The 19,770-nt window shown below is 43.6% G+C and overlaps 2 protein-coding genes across 4 annotated transcripts; both read left to right on the top strand.

Annotated features, from left to right (window-relative positions):
- The first annotated feature begins 125 nt into the window (after window positions 1–125).
- On the top strand, window positions 126–4,396 carry YIPF1 (Yip1 domain family member 1). 3 transcript variants are annotated; one of them, XM_072342597.1, is made up of 10 exons: window positions 126–196; window positions 337–451; window positions 751–914; window positions 1,414–1,494; window positions 1,601–1,688; window positions 1,814–1,930; window positions 2,514–2,680; window positions 3,033–3,215; window positions 4,051–4,154; window positions 4,287–4,396. In XM_072342597.1, the coding sequence occupies exons 2-9, from the start codon at window positions 421–423 to the stop codon at window positions 4,147–4,149; spliced, it is 930 nt and encodes a 309-aa protein (XP_072198698.1). In that variant the 5' UTR covers window positions 126–196; window positions 337–420; the 3' UTR covers window positions 4,150–4,154; window positions 4,287–4,396. The 3 variants fall into 3 exon arrangements, with proteins under 3 accessions (XP_072198698.1, XP_072198700.1, XP_072198699.1); XM_072342599.1 differs by having other exon boundaries at window positions 781–914; window positions 4,287–4,394; XM_072342598.1 differs by lacking the exon at window positions 126–196 and having other exon boundaries at window positions 281–451; window positions 781–914; window positions 4,287–4,394.
- Window positions 4,397–4,665: 269 nt separating this feature from the next.
- On the top strand, window positions 4,666–19,714 carry NDC1 (NDC1 transmembrane nucleoporin). The gene is made up of 18 exons (XM_072342596.1): window positions 4,666–4,722; window positions 4,815–4,935; window positions 5,063–5,164; window positions 5,559–5,733; window positions 6,213–6,351; window positions 7,056–7,164; window positions 8,466–8,517; window positions 9,087–9,219; window positions 10,395–10,487; window positions 11,543–11,624; window positions 12,453–12,608; window positions 13,666–13,920; window positions 14,044–14,162; window positions 14,409–14,459; window positions 15,980–16,043; window positions 17,185–17,285; window positions 18,220–18,380; window positions 19,454–19,714. The coding sequence occupies exons 1-18, from the start codon at window positions 4,681–4,683 to the stop codon at window positions 19,515–19,517; spliced, it is 2,019 nt and encodes a 672-aa protein (XP_072198697.1). The 5' UTR covers window positions 4,666–4,680; the 3' UTR covers window positions 19,518–19,714.
- The last annotated feature ends 56 nt before the right edge of the window (window positions 19,715–19,770 follow it).

Genomic DNA, 19,770 nt, shown 5'->3' with positions numbered 1-19,770 from the left:
GGCGGAGGCGGAAGAGGAAGCGCCACCGATTGGCCGTCGCGGAGCTTTACGCCAATAGCTTCTTTCCTAGTCCGCAGGGTGGGCGGGAGAAGCGAGCAGCGGAGCTGCTGATTGGCTGCCGAGGGGCAGTTCCTGCAGTGTCTTTAAGGGTGACGGAGGCCGCGGCTGGGAGCGGTGGGGTAGCGGGGAGGCAGAGGTGCGGGGCCGGGCGGTGCGGGGCTCCCGGGGGAAGCGGGTATCGCAGGGCGGCCGGCGGCCTCCGTAGGCACTGCCCGTGGAGTTGACACCGGGGGCAGCGCTGGCGGCCTGGTCAGCGGTGCTGCGTGTGCCCGGCAGGTGCGGAGCGGTCCGGCCCGGCGGGGCCTCGTGCTTCCAGGAGGGTGCGGGCCTCGGGAGCTGCTCCTCGGGCCGGGCGGGCGGATGGCGGCGGCGGACGACCTCAAGTTCCGAGGTGAGCGCCTTGCGGCTGAGGGGCCGGCTGGGCTGCTGTGCCGAGCTGTGACTGCGCCCTGCTCGGCCTGCCGGGGGTGCCGCTCCTGGTGCGGGTCTGTATGTTGGGTCAGTGGGAGAGGAGGCCGAACGCTTCGTTAACGCTTCGTTAGGCAACCAAACGTTCAGTCTGTGTCAGTTTGGGTTTTGAGGAACAGCTGGTTGTGCTTCAGGTGTCTGAACTATCGGTGCGTGGTTGGGTGCTGTGGGGGTGTGAGTGTAACCTAATAATCACCTCTCTTGTAACGCGCTTATTTGCAGAATTTGACGATGCTGCTAATTTGCTTGCAGCAAATCCCGATGCCACCACAATAAGCATCGATGAACCGGCAGAAGCCCATAAGAATCAGCACAGCCGTCGGCAGGAGCCGGGGAGGGAGGAGGACGATGAACTGCTGGGAACCGACGACTCGGATAAAACAGAGGTAATGCTTTTCCACCAGCAGTGCCCCGTTGGCACACAGGAGGTGCTGACAGCACTGAGGTACTCCTAGAGAACAGCAGGGGTGAGTGCTGAGCGCTTTAAGACTCCGCTTCTCTGTGGACAGTGTTTGTTTCGGCCAGTTTTGCCATGGCAGGAGAGCTTTGAAATGCCCAGGGTTCATGTGAAGGCTCTGCTGGTGCACAATCAGCACAAGGGAGCTTGTAATAGCTGAAAGCGTGTTCTAAATGATGCATTGGAAGGTGGCATCTCGCTGCTCTTTAGAACACCAGACCACTGTTCTGCTTGCAGGTAGCTGCTGCTACCAAGTGTTGGAGGGGGAAAGGAAAACTCTTGAGTAGTTCATAGAAAGCACTAATAGATATTTCCCTGTTAATTTTGTTTTCTGGGTAGAGAAGCGATTTAAGCATTGTGTAAATGAACCAGTGATCAATATACGGCATGTCTATAATGTTTTTCATGTTGCTTTTCCCACCCTACAGCTGCTTGCAGGACAGAAGAAAAGTGCCCCTTTCTGGACATTTGAGTATTACCAGACGTTCTTTGATGTGGACACCTACCAGGTTAGCACTCCAACCAAGGAGAATTTGTTTGAGCCACGTTTTATCCAGATAGAAAAGAACTTTCCTTTTGTCGTTTATGGTCAGACAAAACCATGTGCTTTCATAGGTCCTGGACAGAATCAAGGGTTCAGTTTTCCCAGTGCCAGGAAGGAACTTTGTAAGGCTGTATGTCCGCAGCAATCCTGACCTCTATGGTAGGTATGAGGGTTGATAAGTTCCCTTCTGAGCTAAACATTTTGAGTTTGTATTCTTCTATGTGCTCTCCCTACAAATATATGAAGGCAGAGGAACTGCTATTGAAATTATGCTTCTTTTTAAGGTCCCTTTTGGATATGTGCTACACTTGTCTTCGCTATTGCTGTCAGTGGCAATCTCTCAAATTTCTTCATCCACCTGGGCAGGCCGACATACCACTACGTGCCCGAGTTCAGAAAAGGTTTGTAAGTATATGATACGACCGTATCATTGAGGGTGTGTTGTTGCTGCTTGTTCTTTATGTGCCAGCGCAGCAGCACAACAACAGGCTGCAGCTTTTATTTGGTAGTCTTGTTGGTTCATTGCTCTGTACGTTTCTAAGAGAAGGCCAAATAAGCACTGAAAGTGGGTTTGGAGTCACTTGGATAGTTTGGGATTTGACAGTCGTGTCTGGATTCTCAAATGTTCGTATATTTCAATATCTGAAGCTGAATTTCTTTTTTTAATTAATTAATTCTTGACTTGTTTCTGTTCTGCGTGGCTCTTTTCACGCTAGAAATGACAGCGGTTCACACTCAAGTGTAATAAATCCAAAGCAGCAAAGTAATCATTTCTGGGGTCTCTTTAATTAACTTGAAATGCTGGCAAAAGTACTGGGTGTAAAGTGGGCATAGGTGCAAACTTCTCAATTTATGAATAATGAATGCTTTGCATTTGGAAGGTAATTCCAGAGGAAACTCTCCGGTTTTCAGGCTTAATGCTTCTATATGTTTGATTCTGGCTGGTATTCTAATAGAACCTTATATCTTCTGATATGTTTGCAGTCTCCATAGCAGCAACAACGATTTATGCATACGCTTGGCTTGTTCCCCTTGCTCTCTGGGGATTCCTGATGTGGAGGAACAGTAAAGTTATGAACATTGTCTCTTACTCCTTCCTGGAGATAGTGTGTGTCTATGGCTACTCCCTCTTCGTCTATATCCCCACAGCGGTATGTATGGCATAAAGGCTGCTGGCAGGGTTGGGGGTTGGGACGTGCCCTCCTAGGCTGCAGATGTGTTAATGCAAAGGCTCTGAGGATGAAGTTTCCTTGGCTGGCACCATTGTGAGGCCATGGAGGCGGTGCCCAGAACATGGGAAGCACGAACTTGTCACGGCCAGCAGCTCCTTGTTGCTGCAGCTGCTGCTGTTGTTCTGTCTTCAAATGAGGCATGGGATAATTTGAGAGCAAATTGGCTGGAAGTGATTTCATCAGATTTCATTTAGTCAGAGAACACACTGCATTAAATAGACGAATCCCAGTTTCAGGCATTCTCTCTGACAGTCGTTTTCCTCCCTGACAGATCTTATGGATTATCCCACAAAAAGTGGTGCGTTGGGTCCTGATGGTTTTTTCCCTGTGCCTTTCTGGCTCTGTTTTGGTGATGACCTTCTGGCCTGCTGTCAGAGATGACAACCGGAGGATTGCCCTGGCGACCGTGGGGACCATCGTCCTGCTTCACGCCCTGCTGTCTGTTGGCTGCTTGGTAGAGGACTCTTATTCCTTTATTCTTCCACCTGCCTTTGTAACTTGGTATTACCTGGGGCTGGCAGCATGGTGTAATACAGGGAAGGATGCTTCTGGAAAAGGCTTTCTAAGTCGAGGAGAGCAAGAAGGACTTGTGAAAAACTACCCTTTAATCATTTCAAATAGCAGAAATTAATGCCAATTTGGCAGTGCGAGCAACAAGCAGATTCTATATACGGAAACAGAAATTTGCTAGAGATTAGTAAATCCACGTTATGAAATCAGAAAGCAGGAACACTACTGAAATCTGTAACAAGATATTATGGTTTTGTCCTTTAATTGTACCAAGTGGAGTTATATCACACAGGCTTTAGTTCTGACCCCCCCACTTCAGCTTTTAGTTGAACTAGCTTTGCTCAGCATGCGGATGGAGGCTAACATGGCACAGCATGCAGATGGAGGCTAACATGGCACAGCATGCAGATGGAGGCTAACATGGCACAGCATGCGGATGGAGGCTAACATGGCATCTGCTGTCAGCAGGAGCTCCTGTTCCTGTAGGCTGTGTGGAGCTTCATCCCTTACTCAGCAGTCAGTGCATTTCTGCTGCCCCGTCAGTCGTTGGTCTTTAAACCTCTGTGCTGCTCACTGTTAGACTGGAAGATCCTATTTAGAGTCACTTTAACCGCCCATTTCCAATTAGATTAAAGACTCTTAGAACTAAAAGATGCAGATGTTTCAGAGCAGGGTTTGCAGCTCGTGGGCAGCAGACATGGCACGGCGGGATGGGGCTGATGAGGCACAACCATCTTTCCTCCTAACTGGCCTTTTCCCTCTCCTTTATGATAACTCAGGCGTACTTTTTTGACGCCCCCGAGGTGGATTTTCCTGCCCCTGCCGTCCCAGTTATCCCTGCTCACAACGGCACCACGCTGATAACAAGGGTGAAATGAACGAGGTAAGATGTCGGCCCTTATCCGAGCCCGTAACGCCGTGACGCTCCGTTATGGATCGCACCTCCAACATCCCCTTTGCAGCCCCGGCGCCGCAGAGGAGCCGGCAGCTGACAGGGGCTGCTTGTCTCTGTCAGGTGGCGCCGTTCCCGGCCGTGCGGTGGCGCTGGTTGCTGCATACGGACCGTTCCGGCCGCCCTTGGGCTGCGGCTGCGGCGCAATAAAGCGATGTTTGGCTCCACGGCTCCGAGCGCTGCTTCTTTCTGCGCATGCGCCGCGCGGCGCACGCCGGGACTCGCAGTACGACCTGCGTTGTGCGCTTGCGCTGCGTCCTGTCGGGGAGGGCGGGGAAAAAGGCGTCGCGCGCCTCCTATTGGCTGCCCCGGGCTCCCAGCGGGCCTCCTATTGGCCGTTCTGGGCTTCCATCGCGTCTCCTATTGGCTGCCCCGGGCTTCCCGCCGTGCTGCGCCGGAAGTAGCGCGCAGGAGGCGGCCGTTGTGCGGCGGAGACTTTGAACGGCGCCGTGCCGGCATGGAGGCGGCGGCGGTCCGGCAGCGGGCCCTGCTCCGCCAGGTGAGCGCGGCGCTGCCGCGGCCTCTCCGCCACAACCCCCCCCCCCCTTCCTTCCCCGCTCCCTCCTCCTCCTCACGCCGTCTCTCCCTCAGGTGCTGGGCTGGAGGCTGGCGGCCGCCGTCTCCTGGTCCGTGCTGCTGCTGCCCGTCTGCACCGCGGCCTTCGTTCTCCTCAGCGGCGTTCAGCCCCTGCGCCCGCTGCGCTGGCTGTCCGGTACGTGCCCTGCCCGCCCTGCGCCCCCCGCCTGCTCCATCGGGCTCCATCAGCGGCGGCTGTTCCCGGCCGAGCCCGTTTGTTCCTGCAGCCTTGTGAGGGCTGGTTGCTGCTTTCTCTCCTTTAGATTCTTTCTCTGACTTGTCCACTCCACACGTCATCTTCTGTGTCCTTCTGATGGCTGTGGTCATTCTGGCAATCAGCGTCTTCAACGTGGAGTTTTATGCAGGTGGGTTGTGTGTGTTGCTGAGCTGCCTGTGATACCGGTTGGGCCTGTGAGAGGTTTGTATTCACCTCTTGCAGATTTGCTTTTAATTAATGTAGACGGCACATAAAAGGTGTTTTTGAGTACAAATAGCGCTTTATATTTAATCCTTATATTTAATTACTGCTGCAGTGACCAAGGGAGGGTGTGAAGATCATGGGTTTGAGTCAGAAGGGGACTCAGGTGGCAGCAGGAGAGGCAGTGCGGGTGTGTGATGCTTCATGGCTGTGTCCCTCTGTTGCATCCTGTATCTGGTGACTGATTCCAGCTGAAAGTTCTTCAATGCCAGCGGCTTTTTGTTGTAATGAGGAGTTTCATCGCTAGCAAATGAAAACTCACTTCTGGCTTTTCTTTGCAGTTGTGCCATCGATCCCGTGCTCTCGATTAGCGCTGATAGGAAAAATAATTCACCCTCAGCAAGTTATCCATTCAGTTGCTCATGCTGTCATGGGCATGTTGGTTGCTTGGTGCGCTGCAGTTATGACAAAAGGGAGGTTCCAATTTCTTGCTGTGCCCTGCACGACTTCAGAAAGGTAATTATTTCTATGTGTTAAGGGTGAGTTATGGAAAGAGCTTCTGTTGTAAAAGTGTGTCCTGACGGCCTGTTTCGAAGCAAGAGACTGAGTTTGAGTGCTGTCAGAAAATGAGCAAATGTACACTGATGTTTTTGAATAAAGGCCAGGAAATGCCCTAACTGAGAAATATTCTAATGTACGGGGAAATAACGGGGCTGGAAAAGCAGGATGGCTGAATTTGTTGGGATTGTTGATGGGAAGTTTCCAGATTGGTTGTCATTTGGACCAAGTCTCTGGTGGGTGTGCCTTACTTCCTAAATGTCAAAAGTATCCTCGTGTATAAAGTACAGGAATAAATAATGGGAGTTGGACATGCTGAGTTGCCATCACAGGTACTGCCCAAGAGTGTAGAAATGAACTTTCTCATTGAATTCCAAATGCTGGATTTAAAATAAATAAATAAAATCCCTGAATTAATATTAAGTTCTCTCTTTTAGCCTCGAGGATGCTGTCCCTCAGATGTGCCTAAATGAATACCACCTCTTTTTTCTACTTTCTGGTGCTTTCATGGGATACTGTTACAGTCTCTTATACCTTATTAACAACATGAATTATTTGCCGTTTCCAATCATACAGGTAAGTGGTTTTATAGATCTTAGCAGAAAGATGAGCAAAGCAATTACTAGAAAATAGCCTTGATTGTTTGTATCTTTGAATGTTAGCAGTACCAGCTGTCAGTTGGCTTTTACCAGTAGATTAAAGCTGAGTGAGTATATGTTTTGGTGCTGGGAATGTTCAGCTTCTTCTTGCTCAGCCTCTTTGAAGCAGACAGATGCGGAGTGCTGAAGGCCCTCTGTTGCACATTCAAAGCTGGTTCAGGTGGACCATTGCAGAAGGTGATCTGCAGGAAAGCAGCACTATATGTGAACTGATTGTTAACATCAGGGACTAGCAGCAGAGGTTACCCAAAAGCAGAAAGTCCCGAGGGCTTTTAGATGATTGCTTTCAAACAAACAGAAATATATCAGTTGTGATGGAGTATCAGATTTTTTTCAAGAGCATGTATTGAGTTATGCTTAAACTCAGCATCCACAGCTAATTGGATCTGCTTGTTACTGTGAACTGATCCTTTTGGAGGGCGCTCCAGCAGTTCTGCATAAGCCCAGCAGAGAGAGAGCGAGGGCTGACTTATGAAATGCAACCCAGAACTATGTCTCCTGTTCACCTCAATGGTTCTAATTTGTGTAGAGCGCAGGTTTTGAAGCGGGCTTTTCATTATTTTCACTGTTTCACCAGTTTGTCCAGAAAACAGAATATGAAACTGTTGTTTTTGTTTCTAGCAATACAAATACTTACGTTTCAGAAGATCTTTGCCTGTCCTTGTTAAACACAGCTGTGTGGAATCGCTGTACTTGGTTAGAAACTTCTGCGTTGCGTATTACTTCTTTGGTAAGGATTTGTGAAGTTTGTGTTCCTGTATTTTGAGTTCCTTTATTTTAGCCAGGCAATTTATGCTGCTTTTTCAGCCTCCCAAATTGCTTGCTCAAGGCACTTGGGCTTATTTAATTAAAGACAAGTAATGTCTCTCTAGAATAACGAGAAGGGGCGCAGTTTGTGTGCTGGTATTAATTCTTAAAGCCTTACAGAATTTTGGTTAGCGTGTGAGCAATGTCTTTTTCCAAAGAGGTTAACACCTTACATAGGAATTTCTCACCTGATTGGTAACATTACATGAGTAAGAACATAACAGTTTTCTAAAAGATGACTGGGAACAATAGATTTCTAACCCAAAGCCTGTGTTTTTGGACACTGTGCCAAAACATTGATCCTCCTCCAGTGGGTTGTTTCTGGTGTCCTTTTCTTGAAAGGAAATTCCACTGCAGGCAGCTGTGAAGTAACTTGCAAGTAGGAGGAGCTATCAAGCTCTAACCAGCTAGCATTGCAGTGGGTGCATTTTGAAACCTTTTGGCCACTGTTTGTGTGTCTGTTCTGATCTGTGTAAAAATACTCCAAGTCTGGAAGCCAAATATAATTGAGGAATTCTGTTTTCATTTGTAACTTATACACACACACATATATATGTATACACACACACACATTTATCTCACTTTTTTTTATCTCATGGGTAAATGTTGCTATGCCTGGCATGCTCCTTCCATTGTCTGGTATTGGGAATAGTGTCAGAGCTGAACCTGAAATACTAGCAGTGGGTACAACTTCTATGTACGTAGTGCCACTGTGCCTTACTATTTCTAAGCAAAAACAAGCACTTTGGCTTTACTCCCAAGTGCAGCTTAAGTTATTTGGAGAAGACTAGGGAGAAAAAGGCAGTTTGCCTTCCTTCCAGGAGAATCAAAGTTTGTTCCTTAAAATGATAATGATAAATTCTACTGATGGAATCAACTGGGTTGGCGTGGATAAAATGCAGTGAGGTTTCTTTTATGTTAGGGTTATAGTTAGACTCTTAAATGATTTTAAAGTATACTAGAGCATTTTCTATTGGGGCAACCGCTTCAAGACCAGTTTCTTCTCTATTTTTATAAGTACTCTGATGCTGTTTGAGCTGTGGTGAAAATGAATATCAAATTACTATTGACTCTTTTGATAGAGAAGAAATAGAAATATTCCTTGCACACATACAAGGCCATTCTTTGCCTTTGTTTATATGCATTCTTCTTGTTGGCCTATTGTGTACATGTTTGCCTGTGTTTTACTTCCTTCAGTGCTGTGCTTATTTTTTTGTCCCCTAGGTTATATCCCAAAGATGTGGATAAGTACCACAATGGATCTTCATATAGACAGGTGGGTAGTTCATTGTGCTGAAAACTTGGAGGAGAATATCATCAACAGCTGCCTTTGCTCAGGTAGTCCAGCTTAGCAACTGGCCCTTTGTGTATAGTAAGGCTCTGTTCCTCTCCTCCCTCAGAACAAGGGGAGCATTGGGGGCTTCTGAAATAAACCCCCTGAGGGCCATCAGCCCCATTTTGTAGCGAGGCAGTAAGAAACCCTTTTTGATAGGCTTCATCTCTGTAAAACTGAACTATCTGAAAGGGCATTGTCTCCAGATCTCATTTGTGTTTTTAGTGCGTTTTCACTTTTGTACATCACTGTGATTCTTCTTCAGATAGGGAAATGGGAGCTTTTTATACCCTAATTGACTGAAGTTATGATTGCAGTTATTTATCTCATGTAGCTTTTTCCTTAATTTCATTAATTTTAGTTTCATCTAATCACCTCTGCTAGAAAATTAAAGTGATGTGATCTCATAACATCTTTGTGGAACTGCTTGAAAACCACCAACAAAATCAACAATAAGCAGCTTACTAAAGATGTCCTCCGTAGTAAAAATACTTTGGTTGATTTATTTGCAGTAAATTGCATCCTCTTGACACTCTGTCTGGCTTATTGGATCTCTCCTTATTCTACCATGCCTGGTTATCTGGTGTGTTTCTTCTGGTTACCTGGTACATTGCGTGGTTGTTCTTCAGGATCTACGCTACAGAGGTTGGTATGCTGTGACTGTGCTGAAGTGTCTCACTGATGATGCTTTCTTTTCCAAAGCAAGAACTTGTGACACGCACCTGTAGGTTAAATGAGAAGGTAATATCCAGAAACAAGATCTCAGTCCAATTTATCAGCAGAAAAGATAACAAAAGGCGGTCAGTGTTCTGCAAGCCAAGCTCTGGAAATCTTAGGTTTCAACAAGGCAACCAAGTACTCCAAAAAAGAGACGTGTTAATAGAGTTCAGGCTGCAGTATTAAAATAGACTTCAAGCAGCCTTGGGAATTAATACATTTTTGCAATTTAATTCAATCACTGTTAGAAATTAATATGGCTAAAAAAAGACCATTTGAATATATAATGAATCACATTAGAATAAATCTGAGACTGTGGCTGTGGGGGTGGTGGGAGTGGGGAGTGCTGGGGGGGTGACAAGGAAAAGGCAGCAAAGAATCTCTAAGCTTACATTGGTTCCACACAGTTATTTTGTTAACCCTTTGACAGCAACTGATATTACAGATTTCAGTTATGCAGCTGGGGAAGTGAGAAGAGTTGATGATATTTAATAAGAATTCAGTGACACAGAGCAAATAAACTGACAGAGTCTGTGCCCAAACTGATTCATGTTTAGTAGTGTTAAAAACATGCAATACGTGACAGCAATAGGAGCCGTTCTTTGTATTTTAAGACTTTCTTAGTTTATCAAAAAAACGGTTTAGGAGAAGAATTCTCAAATATTATTTAACAAAAGAACCCTTCTGTTTTCCATTGGGTTGGTTGTGCTGTAAAAGACAGACAGCGCTGTTGAAATGTCTTATTATTGGGTGTGGTGTCAATAGATCTTTTTTTCCACGGTTATCATTACGATAGAAATCTAACTGCATGTGATTTGCCCAGCTGTATGGGTACGTGGAAAGCATTTCAAGATAAAGGTAGCTGGATTTTTGAAGACCTTGGTTTTAAATGTGAGGAGTGGCCTTTGTTGTATGCTGGGTTGTTCCTTTTGTTGTTGCTGTTGCTGTTAGAAATTTCTAACAAGGTAGTTTGCAGTAGGTTGAAGCAGTTGGGTGTGTGCTTTGGTAGTCCGTCATTCCCAATGAGCACCCACTCAGGTATGGTGTTTCTTAAGCTTTTTTTCCCCTGTTTTGCACTGTATGACACTGATGTTTATTTTCAGATGCATCACTTCCCTGTTCAGCCAACTTTTGTTGAGGAAACAGACCAATGCCTGCCTAAAATCTTAAACAGCAACCCTCCGCTCATTATAAAGGTAAGTGGATTTCTGCAGTCTTCCCAGTTAGACGCTGATTCTCAAACCATGATCTGCTGCGTGGCAGCTAGGGAAACTGCTGCTAGTTCTTTATAAAGCTGCCTCACAATGGAGTCAGGCAGTCATACTTCATGGTGAAAACTTGTTTAGTAGTGACATCTGCTGGTGCTCAACGTGCTATACTGCTTTTAGGCTGGAGGTGGACTCATTTAAAGGTGAGGGTGAGATGCATGTCTCACGTTAGTTTGTAATGATGCTAAAATAAAAGGTTACTAATGCTTTCTTTTTTTTTCCATCATGGTAAGCAGTAATTTTGGTGTTTACCTGTGTTAGACATTAGTAGAACTTACTGTTTGTAATAATCAAGAATTGAAGATCTTATATAAAAAGTGTTGTGTAAATCTAGGTAATGTTGTTCGCCAGCACATGGAAGATCTGTATTTAGTGATTATACAGATCTCTGATCAGGCTAGAGATAAAATGGGATTCAAATGAATTGCAACTTAACATAGGCTCTGTTACATTATCAAAGGATCTGTGAGGGATAATCAGTCACAGCGCAATTAGTAACTGCTGAGATTATGAATTAGACTGAAGTGTCTAATTTATAATTGGGTCTTGCATAGTGAGGGAAATCTGGTTATCATTGCTCTGCCACGTTCATTACTTAATCACTTGAAGAAGCAGTACTAGGCTTTGTGCTGTTGGCACACTGCAGGTGAACTCTGGCTTGCAAAAACAGTTTGTTCTCTACTTGAGCTCTTTCTGAGTTGTTAGCTATTAAGATTGAATAATTAAATACAAAAACTCTTAGATTTTTCTCTACTGATAAGTTCTTCCTTTGGAGCTGAAGTTTCCCAAAGCTCTGCTCAGATGCTCTATCCAAACTGGTCCTGTGAATACATGCAGTTTTTTGCCTCTTTTTTTTTTTCACGACTTGTTGTAGTCTGTGTAAACTTGGTCTTCATCAGGACTGCATTTATATGGATAACAGCAGGTTTTTAAAGAACCTCCTTGGAATTTGCACTTGTGAAAGCTCTCTCCTTTCCTTGCAGTTTTTAGCCTTACAAGACTTGATGTTACTTTCCCAGTATTCTCCTGTTCGACGTCAGGAAGTCTTTAGCCTCAGCCAGCCAGGTAAGAGCTATTTCATTTTCTTTTTAATGTTTCTCAAATGTGTTGATGAGTCTTTTTTTTCCTTAACTCTGTGCTGTGTGAGCTATGAGGTCTCATAAGTAAAAGTGTCCCTGTGATGCCTTTTCCAAAAGGATGCTTAGTTCTCTGTATTCACATTGTTTCATCTACTCAATGAATACCAGCCCCTGTTGTTTGATTTAAATGACAGCCATGAGGAAAACAGGCCTTAAAGTATTGAAAGCAAGGTCCTTGTGACATCACCTATCAAATAACCCAAACTGAATAATCCAACACGTGCGTAAGCCCAATGTTCAGATGTGAAATTAAACTGAGCATAAGTAGTGGGTCACCACTGGAACTGTGAAAGCAAACAAAGGCCAAGATTTCATTTAGTATACAAGCCTCTTGCTATATATGAAGATGTGGCAGAGAAGGGCAGTTGGGGCTGCCTAGGAACGTTCAAAAACTTTGTTGCTCCTTATTAGGGTTTCCCATTCCCATTGCTATTACTTTGTTCATTGTAGTTGTTCAGTTAATTTCAAATCTGGTGGACCAAACTGCTCGTTTTCCCCCTTGCTTAATGGGTTTCACTGAAGTCTCGTAGAGTTATTAATTGCCAGTAGGATGGAATCTGTCCGTGTTTTCATCTTCCTTTCAGTATAAATAAACTGCTACAGTAAAAATGCACTGTGGCTTTTAGCAAATGGAATGGTGCTGTGATCTTTGAAGCTTTTGCTGAGAGCAAATGTGTGCTGCTAGAATAGATATGAGGATACTGCGGAGATCAAACATACCTACTGCATTTCCTTTTTATGTGAACACTGCTAGGTGGGCACCCACACAACTGGACTGCGATATCAAGGGAGTGTTTGAGTCTTCTGACTGATCTGACCCAGAGGTTGATTGCACAGCAGGAAGCTGCAGCAGCAAATGGGAGAGCAAAGCAGCAAGTGGGAGAGATGAAAGTGTCTCCGCAGACTCCAGGTATGTGAGGAAATGCTCATAATGCTTTGTAAAGCATGAGAATACCAATGGACTAATGTATCTACGTAATCTGAATTAAGTTGTATGGAAAAATGAACTGGGGGGTTTCAGCAAATAAATGGAAACGTTAAAAAAGGAAATCCCACCCCTGTTTCATTTCAGTTTCCAGAACAAATGGAGAGCTTTGAAAGAGTGTGCTTACTTTATTTACTTTGTGTGATGTTATATTCAATGCAGTATGTTCTTCCACACTTGGATGAATTAAGAAAGTCTCATTATTAGAGTTTTAGAATATGACTGAACCTGTAAGACCTGCCGGGAGGTGCTTTGTAACTTGGATAGCTGTTCTCTTGGTTACCTTAAGATGACAAAATTAGTTTTTGTTATGAGGGCTTGGAACATGTTTATGTGGTTCACTGAGCATCATGGTAGAAAAAGAAGAGCCAGTTTGAGTATCAAGCTGCATGCAGCTGGCACGCATTTCAGGTGTTTCACATAGTGGACTTTGGGTATCATTCCTGGTGGCAGAGCTATGTTAGTACAAGGGCTGCCAGGTAACCGAATCCCTTAGTAGTTGGTGCCTGGGACATGAGCATGCTCCTGTCCTGGGAGCAGCAGGGGATGGTTGGTATGTCAGAGGTGAATTTCTTCTAGTGTTGCTGTTCCTTTGGAATTTGTGGCTGATGTGTGTTTCTTACACACCAATCAAAAAGAGCTGCCATTCTTATTTAGGAACTGTCCTTGAGTAGCCTTGTTTTCTAAGACTAATACTAGAAATACCGAAAGCATGCTTTGTGGTGATACATCCAAAGCATTGTAATGCTAGTTAGCAGAGGGAGAGGTCCAGGAAATCCATCATCAGTTTGAGAACGAGTGGAAAGAACTTTTAAAACACTCCATGCTCAGGTTGATATGTTCTTCTTTGCAAGGTCAAGGTGGAAGCAATGTCTGTTAGTGAAAACTCTTGACAACACAGAAGTTGTTGAAGTAGCAATCCAATAACAAACTCATGTCTTGACAGCATGTTTGTTTACGTGCCGTGTGTTTCTGTTGTTAGGAGCTGCAGTGGCAGAAGATACCCCTTTCCAGTTACAGAGGTCTAATGTTATTCCCAGAGCTGCCATGTCTTCACTGGGTAAATCATCCTTAATGTCTTTAAAGGCATCTCCTGGGTCTGATATTGGTTCACCTTTCAGTTCACCTGCCTTAAACTGCAAGGCAGGAATCCTGGATTTAAGCTCTCCTTGGCATGGATCAGTCCAGAGTCCTCTCCTCATGCGAAGGGGACCAAAGCTGTGGACATCAGGTTCAGGTAAAGACTTTTCCACTACACTTGTTCTTATCTTCGTCGTCATAGATGCCAATAGAGATCTACATGCATAAGAAGAAAAGTGACAGAAACCTGTTTTCTGAAGAGACTCTGTTTCTCTTGTAGGTCTGCAAATGAATGGTTCCCATCGTGAATCCTTCCCAGTGCTCTCTGTTGCAAGAGTTGGCAGTGAGGCAGTACAGCCAAGTTTTCTTTACACGTGGCTCCAGAACAAGCAAGAACAGGTAAAGTAAAAGTTGCAGCCCAGATAGATTGCAGCCAATACAGCTTAAGTGTTGTCTCTACTGAAAGAACTCTTTGTTTTTTAAAAATGAAAACTTCCTTCTTCAATTAGTTTACATGACTTAATGAAACATATTCTGCCTCACACTCAATTCCTTTTTATTGTGAAAAGATGGTAGAGGTGAGGAGGCTTGACTTTGCTTGCCTGCTGATAAATACTTTGTTTTTCATCTTCTGTTTCTTTTCAGATAAAAAACTTCTTATCAAGACGAGTGCTGATAATGTATTTCTTCAGCAAGGTAGTCATGATTATATGCTTTGTGAGTTATTATCGTGGTCTAGAAATGCATGAACATCTGAGATCTGCTGTTGCAATGTGTGTCTTTTACATGTTAAAATACTGTATCCAATTCTGGGCTCCCCAGCTCAAAAAAGACAGGGATCTCTTAGAGCCCAGTGGAAGGCAACAGAGATGGCAAAGGGCCTGGAGCATCTGCTTATGAGGAAAGGCTGAGGAACCTGAGTCTCTTCAGCCAGGGGAAAACATAAATGTTCATAAATACCTGAAGGGAGGTTGAAGCAAGTGGATGAGACCAGGTTCTTAGTGGTGCACAGCAATATGACATAGAGAAATGGTCTACAATTTGAATGTAGGAAGTCAAGTTATTCCACACAAACATGTGGAATAACTTCCTTATGGACACAGCACTGGAATAGGCTGATCAGAGAGGCTGTAGACTGTCCTTCTGTGGAGATACTCAGCACCTGGCTAGACACCTGTCTGTGTGACCTGTTGTTCGGTACCTGCTTTAGCGGGGAGTTGGACTCAATCTCTTGAGGTCCCTTCCTTCCAACCCCTGCAGTCTGTCATTCTGAAGTTCTTTTTTTTAATCTCATCGTAAGTACAGTGCTGTTGTTATTGTGTTATCTGAAGCAGGACTGTCCTATGCCTGTATTAAAGAAATAAATAACAATATTTGTTTAAGCTAAGCTGTTCTTCAGCTGCATTTTGCTTAAAGTATCATAATAAAGCACAACTGAGAATGTAAAAATGCAGTTATCTCAGTATACGAACTGCTAGATGGTATAGCCTCTAGTTAAAGCTAGAATTCAGTGAGTGACATTGTCAGGCTACTGTACCAAGTGACTGCTTTATTGTTTTCCTTTGTGGGGAAAAAAGGTAGCTGACATTTTGGGAATGTCTCCTGAAATATTGGTACTGATTTTACTGCTGCTTTTCAGGTGAACACTTATACTGTGTAAGTTTAGCTTAGTTTTTGCACAAAAGAAAAGCAACAGTTGAGTGCTTCCCTTAACAAAATTGCACAATAACTTAACTAAGCTTTACAGAATAAATCCCCTCTACTGTAGATCTTTGTTTTTATGGGTTTCGCTGTTTTCTGCAAGTAAATATCACGCTTTTGTATGCAGATCTCTTCTGTGCGTGTGTGAATTATTCACATACAGCAGTGTTTTCTGGTTAGCTTGAATGGAGACTGAGTCAAACAAGGTCATGAAATAAGAGTGGAGGGATTACATTGCTTATTGAGCCCTTGAAAACTGGTTAGCTAATATACTTTCTCATTTGGAACTTTCACTTCTAGCTAGAGCTGTGTGGGCAGCTCCCACCCCAAAAGAGCTTTGCTTTATTGAAAGGTCAGATTTTTTTCTGGGTATTCCCTAAGAAGTTGTGAGCCTTGCAGATCTTTTCTGAGGAGAGAGCCGCGTGAACCTGTGAAATGTGTATTATTTAATTGAAACCTGCAGTTTTGGTGATACTTTTAGGTCGTGTGCTTAGAATGCTTTGATTTCTTCTCAGCATCCAGAAGCCTCCATCCAAGCTGTTTTCTCTGATGCCCAGATGCACATTTGGGCATTGGAAGGTAAGCAGTTTCTGTTCCTGGCTTTTCTTCTCCTATGGTTCATGGGACTACAGCAGTTAGAATTATCTGGCTCCAGATTTTTGGGTCTCCGTGAATACTTTGAATCTATTTTGATAAAAAATACAACTGCTTTTCTATAACGTGAATAAAGGAAGATCTCATTCACTTCTCGGTTTTGAAATCCCATGTAGAATCTTTTAGTTTGTTCCATAGAGGCGGTGATTCCTGGATTTGATTTCTGTTGCTTTTCTCCTTCATTAACCCATTTATCACCTTTGTGTTTTCTTTCAGTAGGAAGTTCTTTTTACAGCAGATTTTCTTCCTGAAGTGTCTGTCTTTATTAGCTGGGGGTGTGGAGGCAGGCAGGCATTCGAGTAGTAAGTTAACAAATAATGTAGAAGAAGTGGTCCAGAGAGATTTAAAAAAAGCCATGAGCGTGTGGCTGCACAACAGGATTTTCTTGATTGCTTCTCTCAACGTCAAGAGCAAATACCAGTGTTTTTAGAGTCTTCTATTGGATTTCGCTGTGCAAAAATCAGTCTTTCTAGGTTAGGTGTTTTAAGGACTGATGAGACAGGTTGTGTCAGACCAAAGGTGACGAACCAAGAAGTATAGTCAGGAGATGGGGGTCATAAATATGGTTTTGCAGAAGAGCAGGAAGTATCGTTTGTGTTTTAACAGGGGTCGGTGAACTAGGCCGCAGTGCTTTTTAATGTGATCAGCTGAGAAGGGTTTAAAATCCAGTTTTCTCTTCAGAGTAGTAAAGTTCTTGTATAAGCTGTACAACAATTTAAATAATCTGGGAATGTTTCTGCATGACTAGGATTGTGCAATAGCACTTGTCTGTTGGTTGATGTCAGGTACAGTTCTGATCAGAGGAGCGGAAAGGGAGCCAGTCCCCTTGTAAATATTTTATGTAATCTCTCTTCCCCTATCATTAACCTCAAGCTATTGTGCAGCAGTCAGACAAGTGACTGATGTAGCCCTGCAGCAAGCCAAAGCTGAGGTAATGGTCATCTGGCTGCAGAAAGTCCTAAGAATTCCACCACATTAGTAGAATCTTGAGGAAAAATGTGCTCTTTGTGAATGTGTCACAAGTTGAGAATTCTGTAATTACAGCGAACTTCTTTTTCCCCAAAAGGTCTGTCTCATTTGGTAGCAGCTTCCTTTACTGAAGACCAGTTTGGAGTTGTTCAAACTACGCTGCCAGCTATCCTGAATACTTTGCTGACCCTTCAGGAGGTGAAAACCATGAACTTTTCCTTACCACCGAACAGCTTGATGAGAGGAGTAGTTTTGTTAACTTTGTGTTTTGACAGTGCTGACCAGTCATAACATTAAAGTTGTCACTGCTGTAAATGGCTTCTCATCTTCAGCTAGTCTAAATGAAACAATGAGTTGCTACTATGTTCGTGATGGAACAGCTGGATAAAAGCCTTGATAGATCTTTAATATGTAGAAGCAGGAAGTGCTGAATTATTTTTTTTAGTGAAATATTTAACTGAGCATGTGGTACTTGCTGTTAGCTAAGCATCTTGTTTTGGGGATGCATCAAATATCCTACATCTTAAGCTTGCTTAGGCCTTTATCTTCAATTGGCAGAATTCTTCATACGATCTGCAGCACTTGGAGGCTTTGCAAGCTGAGAGAGATAAGATCTCAAAGCAATGCTGAGGCATTACTCAAACTCTCCAATTGTTGATGTTTGCAAATGTGTGTATTTAAAGAAAAAAAAAAGCGATTTGTTTCCAAAGCTGTGCGTGTCTTTTTGATACACTCATTTTACACTTCCTTAATGGAGATTCTTGGAAAGGAGTTTGAAGTTATTAAAGCTTCTCAGTGTGAGTCGTTTATTCCAAGAAGAGGTACTGGGGGAAGGAGCAGGGAGCACCTCCTGTGTTTCTGAAGGAAGCAAGATGTAACGCAAATCAGAATGGGTTTTGTACTTAGCATTTGAGACAATGCCAGAGAATCTTGTCTCATAATTCTTGATTCTGTGCTCGTATTGATGGCCTGGAAATGTAAGGTCGAGTTTGATTTCCAGTGCATTTTTGTGTCTTGGTGGTGCTTTGGAGCTTCTTTTTACTTTGCTGTATTTAATAAATGTTTTGCTGGTTCTATTATAAAGTAACTGAACAGACAGAGTGAGCTCATCTATTTCTTTTTTCTCCATTAGGTTGTAGACAGACATTTCAAACTGCCTCACGTTTCTAGCAAACCTCCCAGGAGCTCAGGGAGCCTGGTGGACACATCGTACAAAACACTACGCTTTGCACTGAGAGCATCCTTGAAAACAGCGCTGTACCGGATAACCACCGTCTTCGGAGAACACTTAAAGTAAGGACTTTTCTTCATGATCTCTCAAGTGCTTAGTTTTAATTTAAATGTTACTGCAGGAACTGTGAAAATGGCCATTTGTGTAAGAATCCCTTTAGGACTCTATTCTGACATGGCATCTTTGATTCGTTTGTTGAACCTTACAATGTTTTTGTGTATGTATATGGTCCCTGCTAGAAACTTACTCCAAGAATTCTGGGTCCTTAGTGAATTTTTTAATGAATTCATTAGAAGTGGTCCATGAGTTTCATTGAATGATTAAATCTTAGTTGCTGAAAAGTAAACTGACTAAAGGTAGCTGCCTGTTTAGTGGGAATTGATTCTTGGGCAGCCTTACTAAATGCTTCTTGCTTGTCTGACGACTGATGCTCAGCTGCTGTCACAGCAGACTGACTTCTGTACTTGGTGTCTGAATGCGTAGAGCTGAAACTTTCTTCACCGTCTGCCCATCTCTGTGTGGGGATGAAACGTCATTTGGTTTGGAAATGTTATATATACAGGAGAAATCATTTAGAGATTCTTTCCTATTCAAGTCAACTTTGCAAGTCTAACAATTGGTCATGAAGCTCTATCAGGGATCATTCAGATGGGATGTTAGGAAAAGCCTTAACTGTAATGGTGGCTGTGTGCTGGAGCTGGCTCCCAGAGGCAGGGGGTCACAGCACCAAGCTGCCAGAATTAAACAGGTATTTGAACAGTGCTTTCAGGCATAGGGTGTTGGTTTTTAGGTTGTTATCTGTGCAGTCAGGAGTTGGACTCGGAGATCCTTGTGAGTCCCTTCCAGCTCACAGTGTTCTGTGATGCCATGATTAAACGGGTAAAGAAACAGATGAGCTTTCTAGGGATAAGTGTCTTTTAGTAGTGGAAGCTGTTGAGGAATTGCCATTTTTAAGGATTAATACCTACTTTTCTGTGTGTTTTTCTTGGAACTCCAGCTTTTGTACAGCTGGGTTTTCTAAATTCCAGCTTGAGCGTAGATGTTTATTTCAGTGTGTGCTTAGTTTTGGCGTGAGGCTTTATTTTGTGGTGTACTGCATTTAATGTAAAAACTTATGTTCTGTGTTTGTTTTTAGTGCAGTGCAAGTTTCTACAGAACATAAGAAAAGACTTCAGCAGTTCTTGGAATATAAAGAATAAATATCAGATTTTGATACAGCTCCAGTTTGTTTGGCACTTCTGGTAAGAAGAAAGTGGGACTACTGAGCCTTTTTATCTTCTCTTGTTGAAAAACCACGTGGAAGCACAGGTTGCGGAATGAAACTCTTAATATTATAGAAAATCTTTTCCAGTTTTGGAAGAGTTCATCTTTTGTATAATAAAATGCCTTAAAATTCATCTTGCCTTCCTTTAATATCACAGGTGGGAAAGCCTCGGTTCTTGTTTTATGTGA

Source organism: Excalfactoria chinensis, chromosome 8 (genome assembly GCF_039878825.1).
Source record: "Excalfactoria chinensis isolate bCotChi1 chromosome 8, bCotChi1.hap2, whole genome shotgun sequence".
Classification (NCBI taxonomy): Eukaryota; Metazoa; Chordata; class Aves; order Galliformes; family Phasianidae; genus Excalfactoria; species Excalfactoria chinensis.
The sequence above is the reverse complement of the archived record's forward strand: the minus strand, read 5'-3'. Positions and strand labels throughout refer to the sequence as shown.

What these genes read in the sequence shown, in the direction of transcription:
- YIPF1 (XM_072342597.1), top strand. Translation starts at nt 421, where the DNA reads ATGGCGGCGGCGGACGACCTCAAGTTCCGAG. An exon ending in CGTGCCCGAGTTCAGAAAAG is followed by an intron (nt 1,931 to 2,513) that starts GTTTGTAAGTAT and finishes ATATGTTTGCAG; the next exon opens with TCTCCATAGCAGCAACAACG. An exon ending in TGCTGTCTGTTGGCTGCTTG is followed by an intron (nt 3,216 to 4,050) that starts GTAGAGGACTCT and finishes ATGATAACTCAG; the next exon opens with GCGTACTTTTTTGACGCCCC.
- NDC1 (XM_072342596.1), top strand. Translation starts at nt 4,681, where the DNA reads ATGGAGGCGGCGGCGGTCCGGCAGCGGGCCCTGCTCCGCCAG. An exon ending in AGCGGGCCCTGCTCCGCCAG is followed by an intron (nt 4,723 to 4,814) that starts GTGAGCGCGGCG and finishes TCTCTCCCTCAG; the next exon opens with GTGCTGGGCTGGAGGCTGGC. An exon ending in TAATGTATTTCTTCAGCAAG is followed by an intron (nt 14,460 to 15,979) that starts GTAGTCATGATT and finishes ATTTCTTCTCAG; the next exon opens with CATCCAGAAGCCTCCATCCA.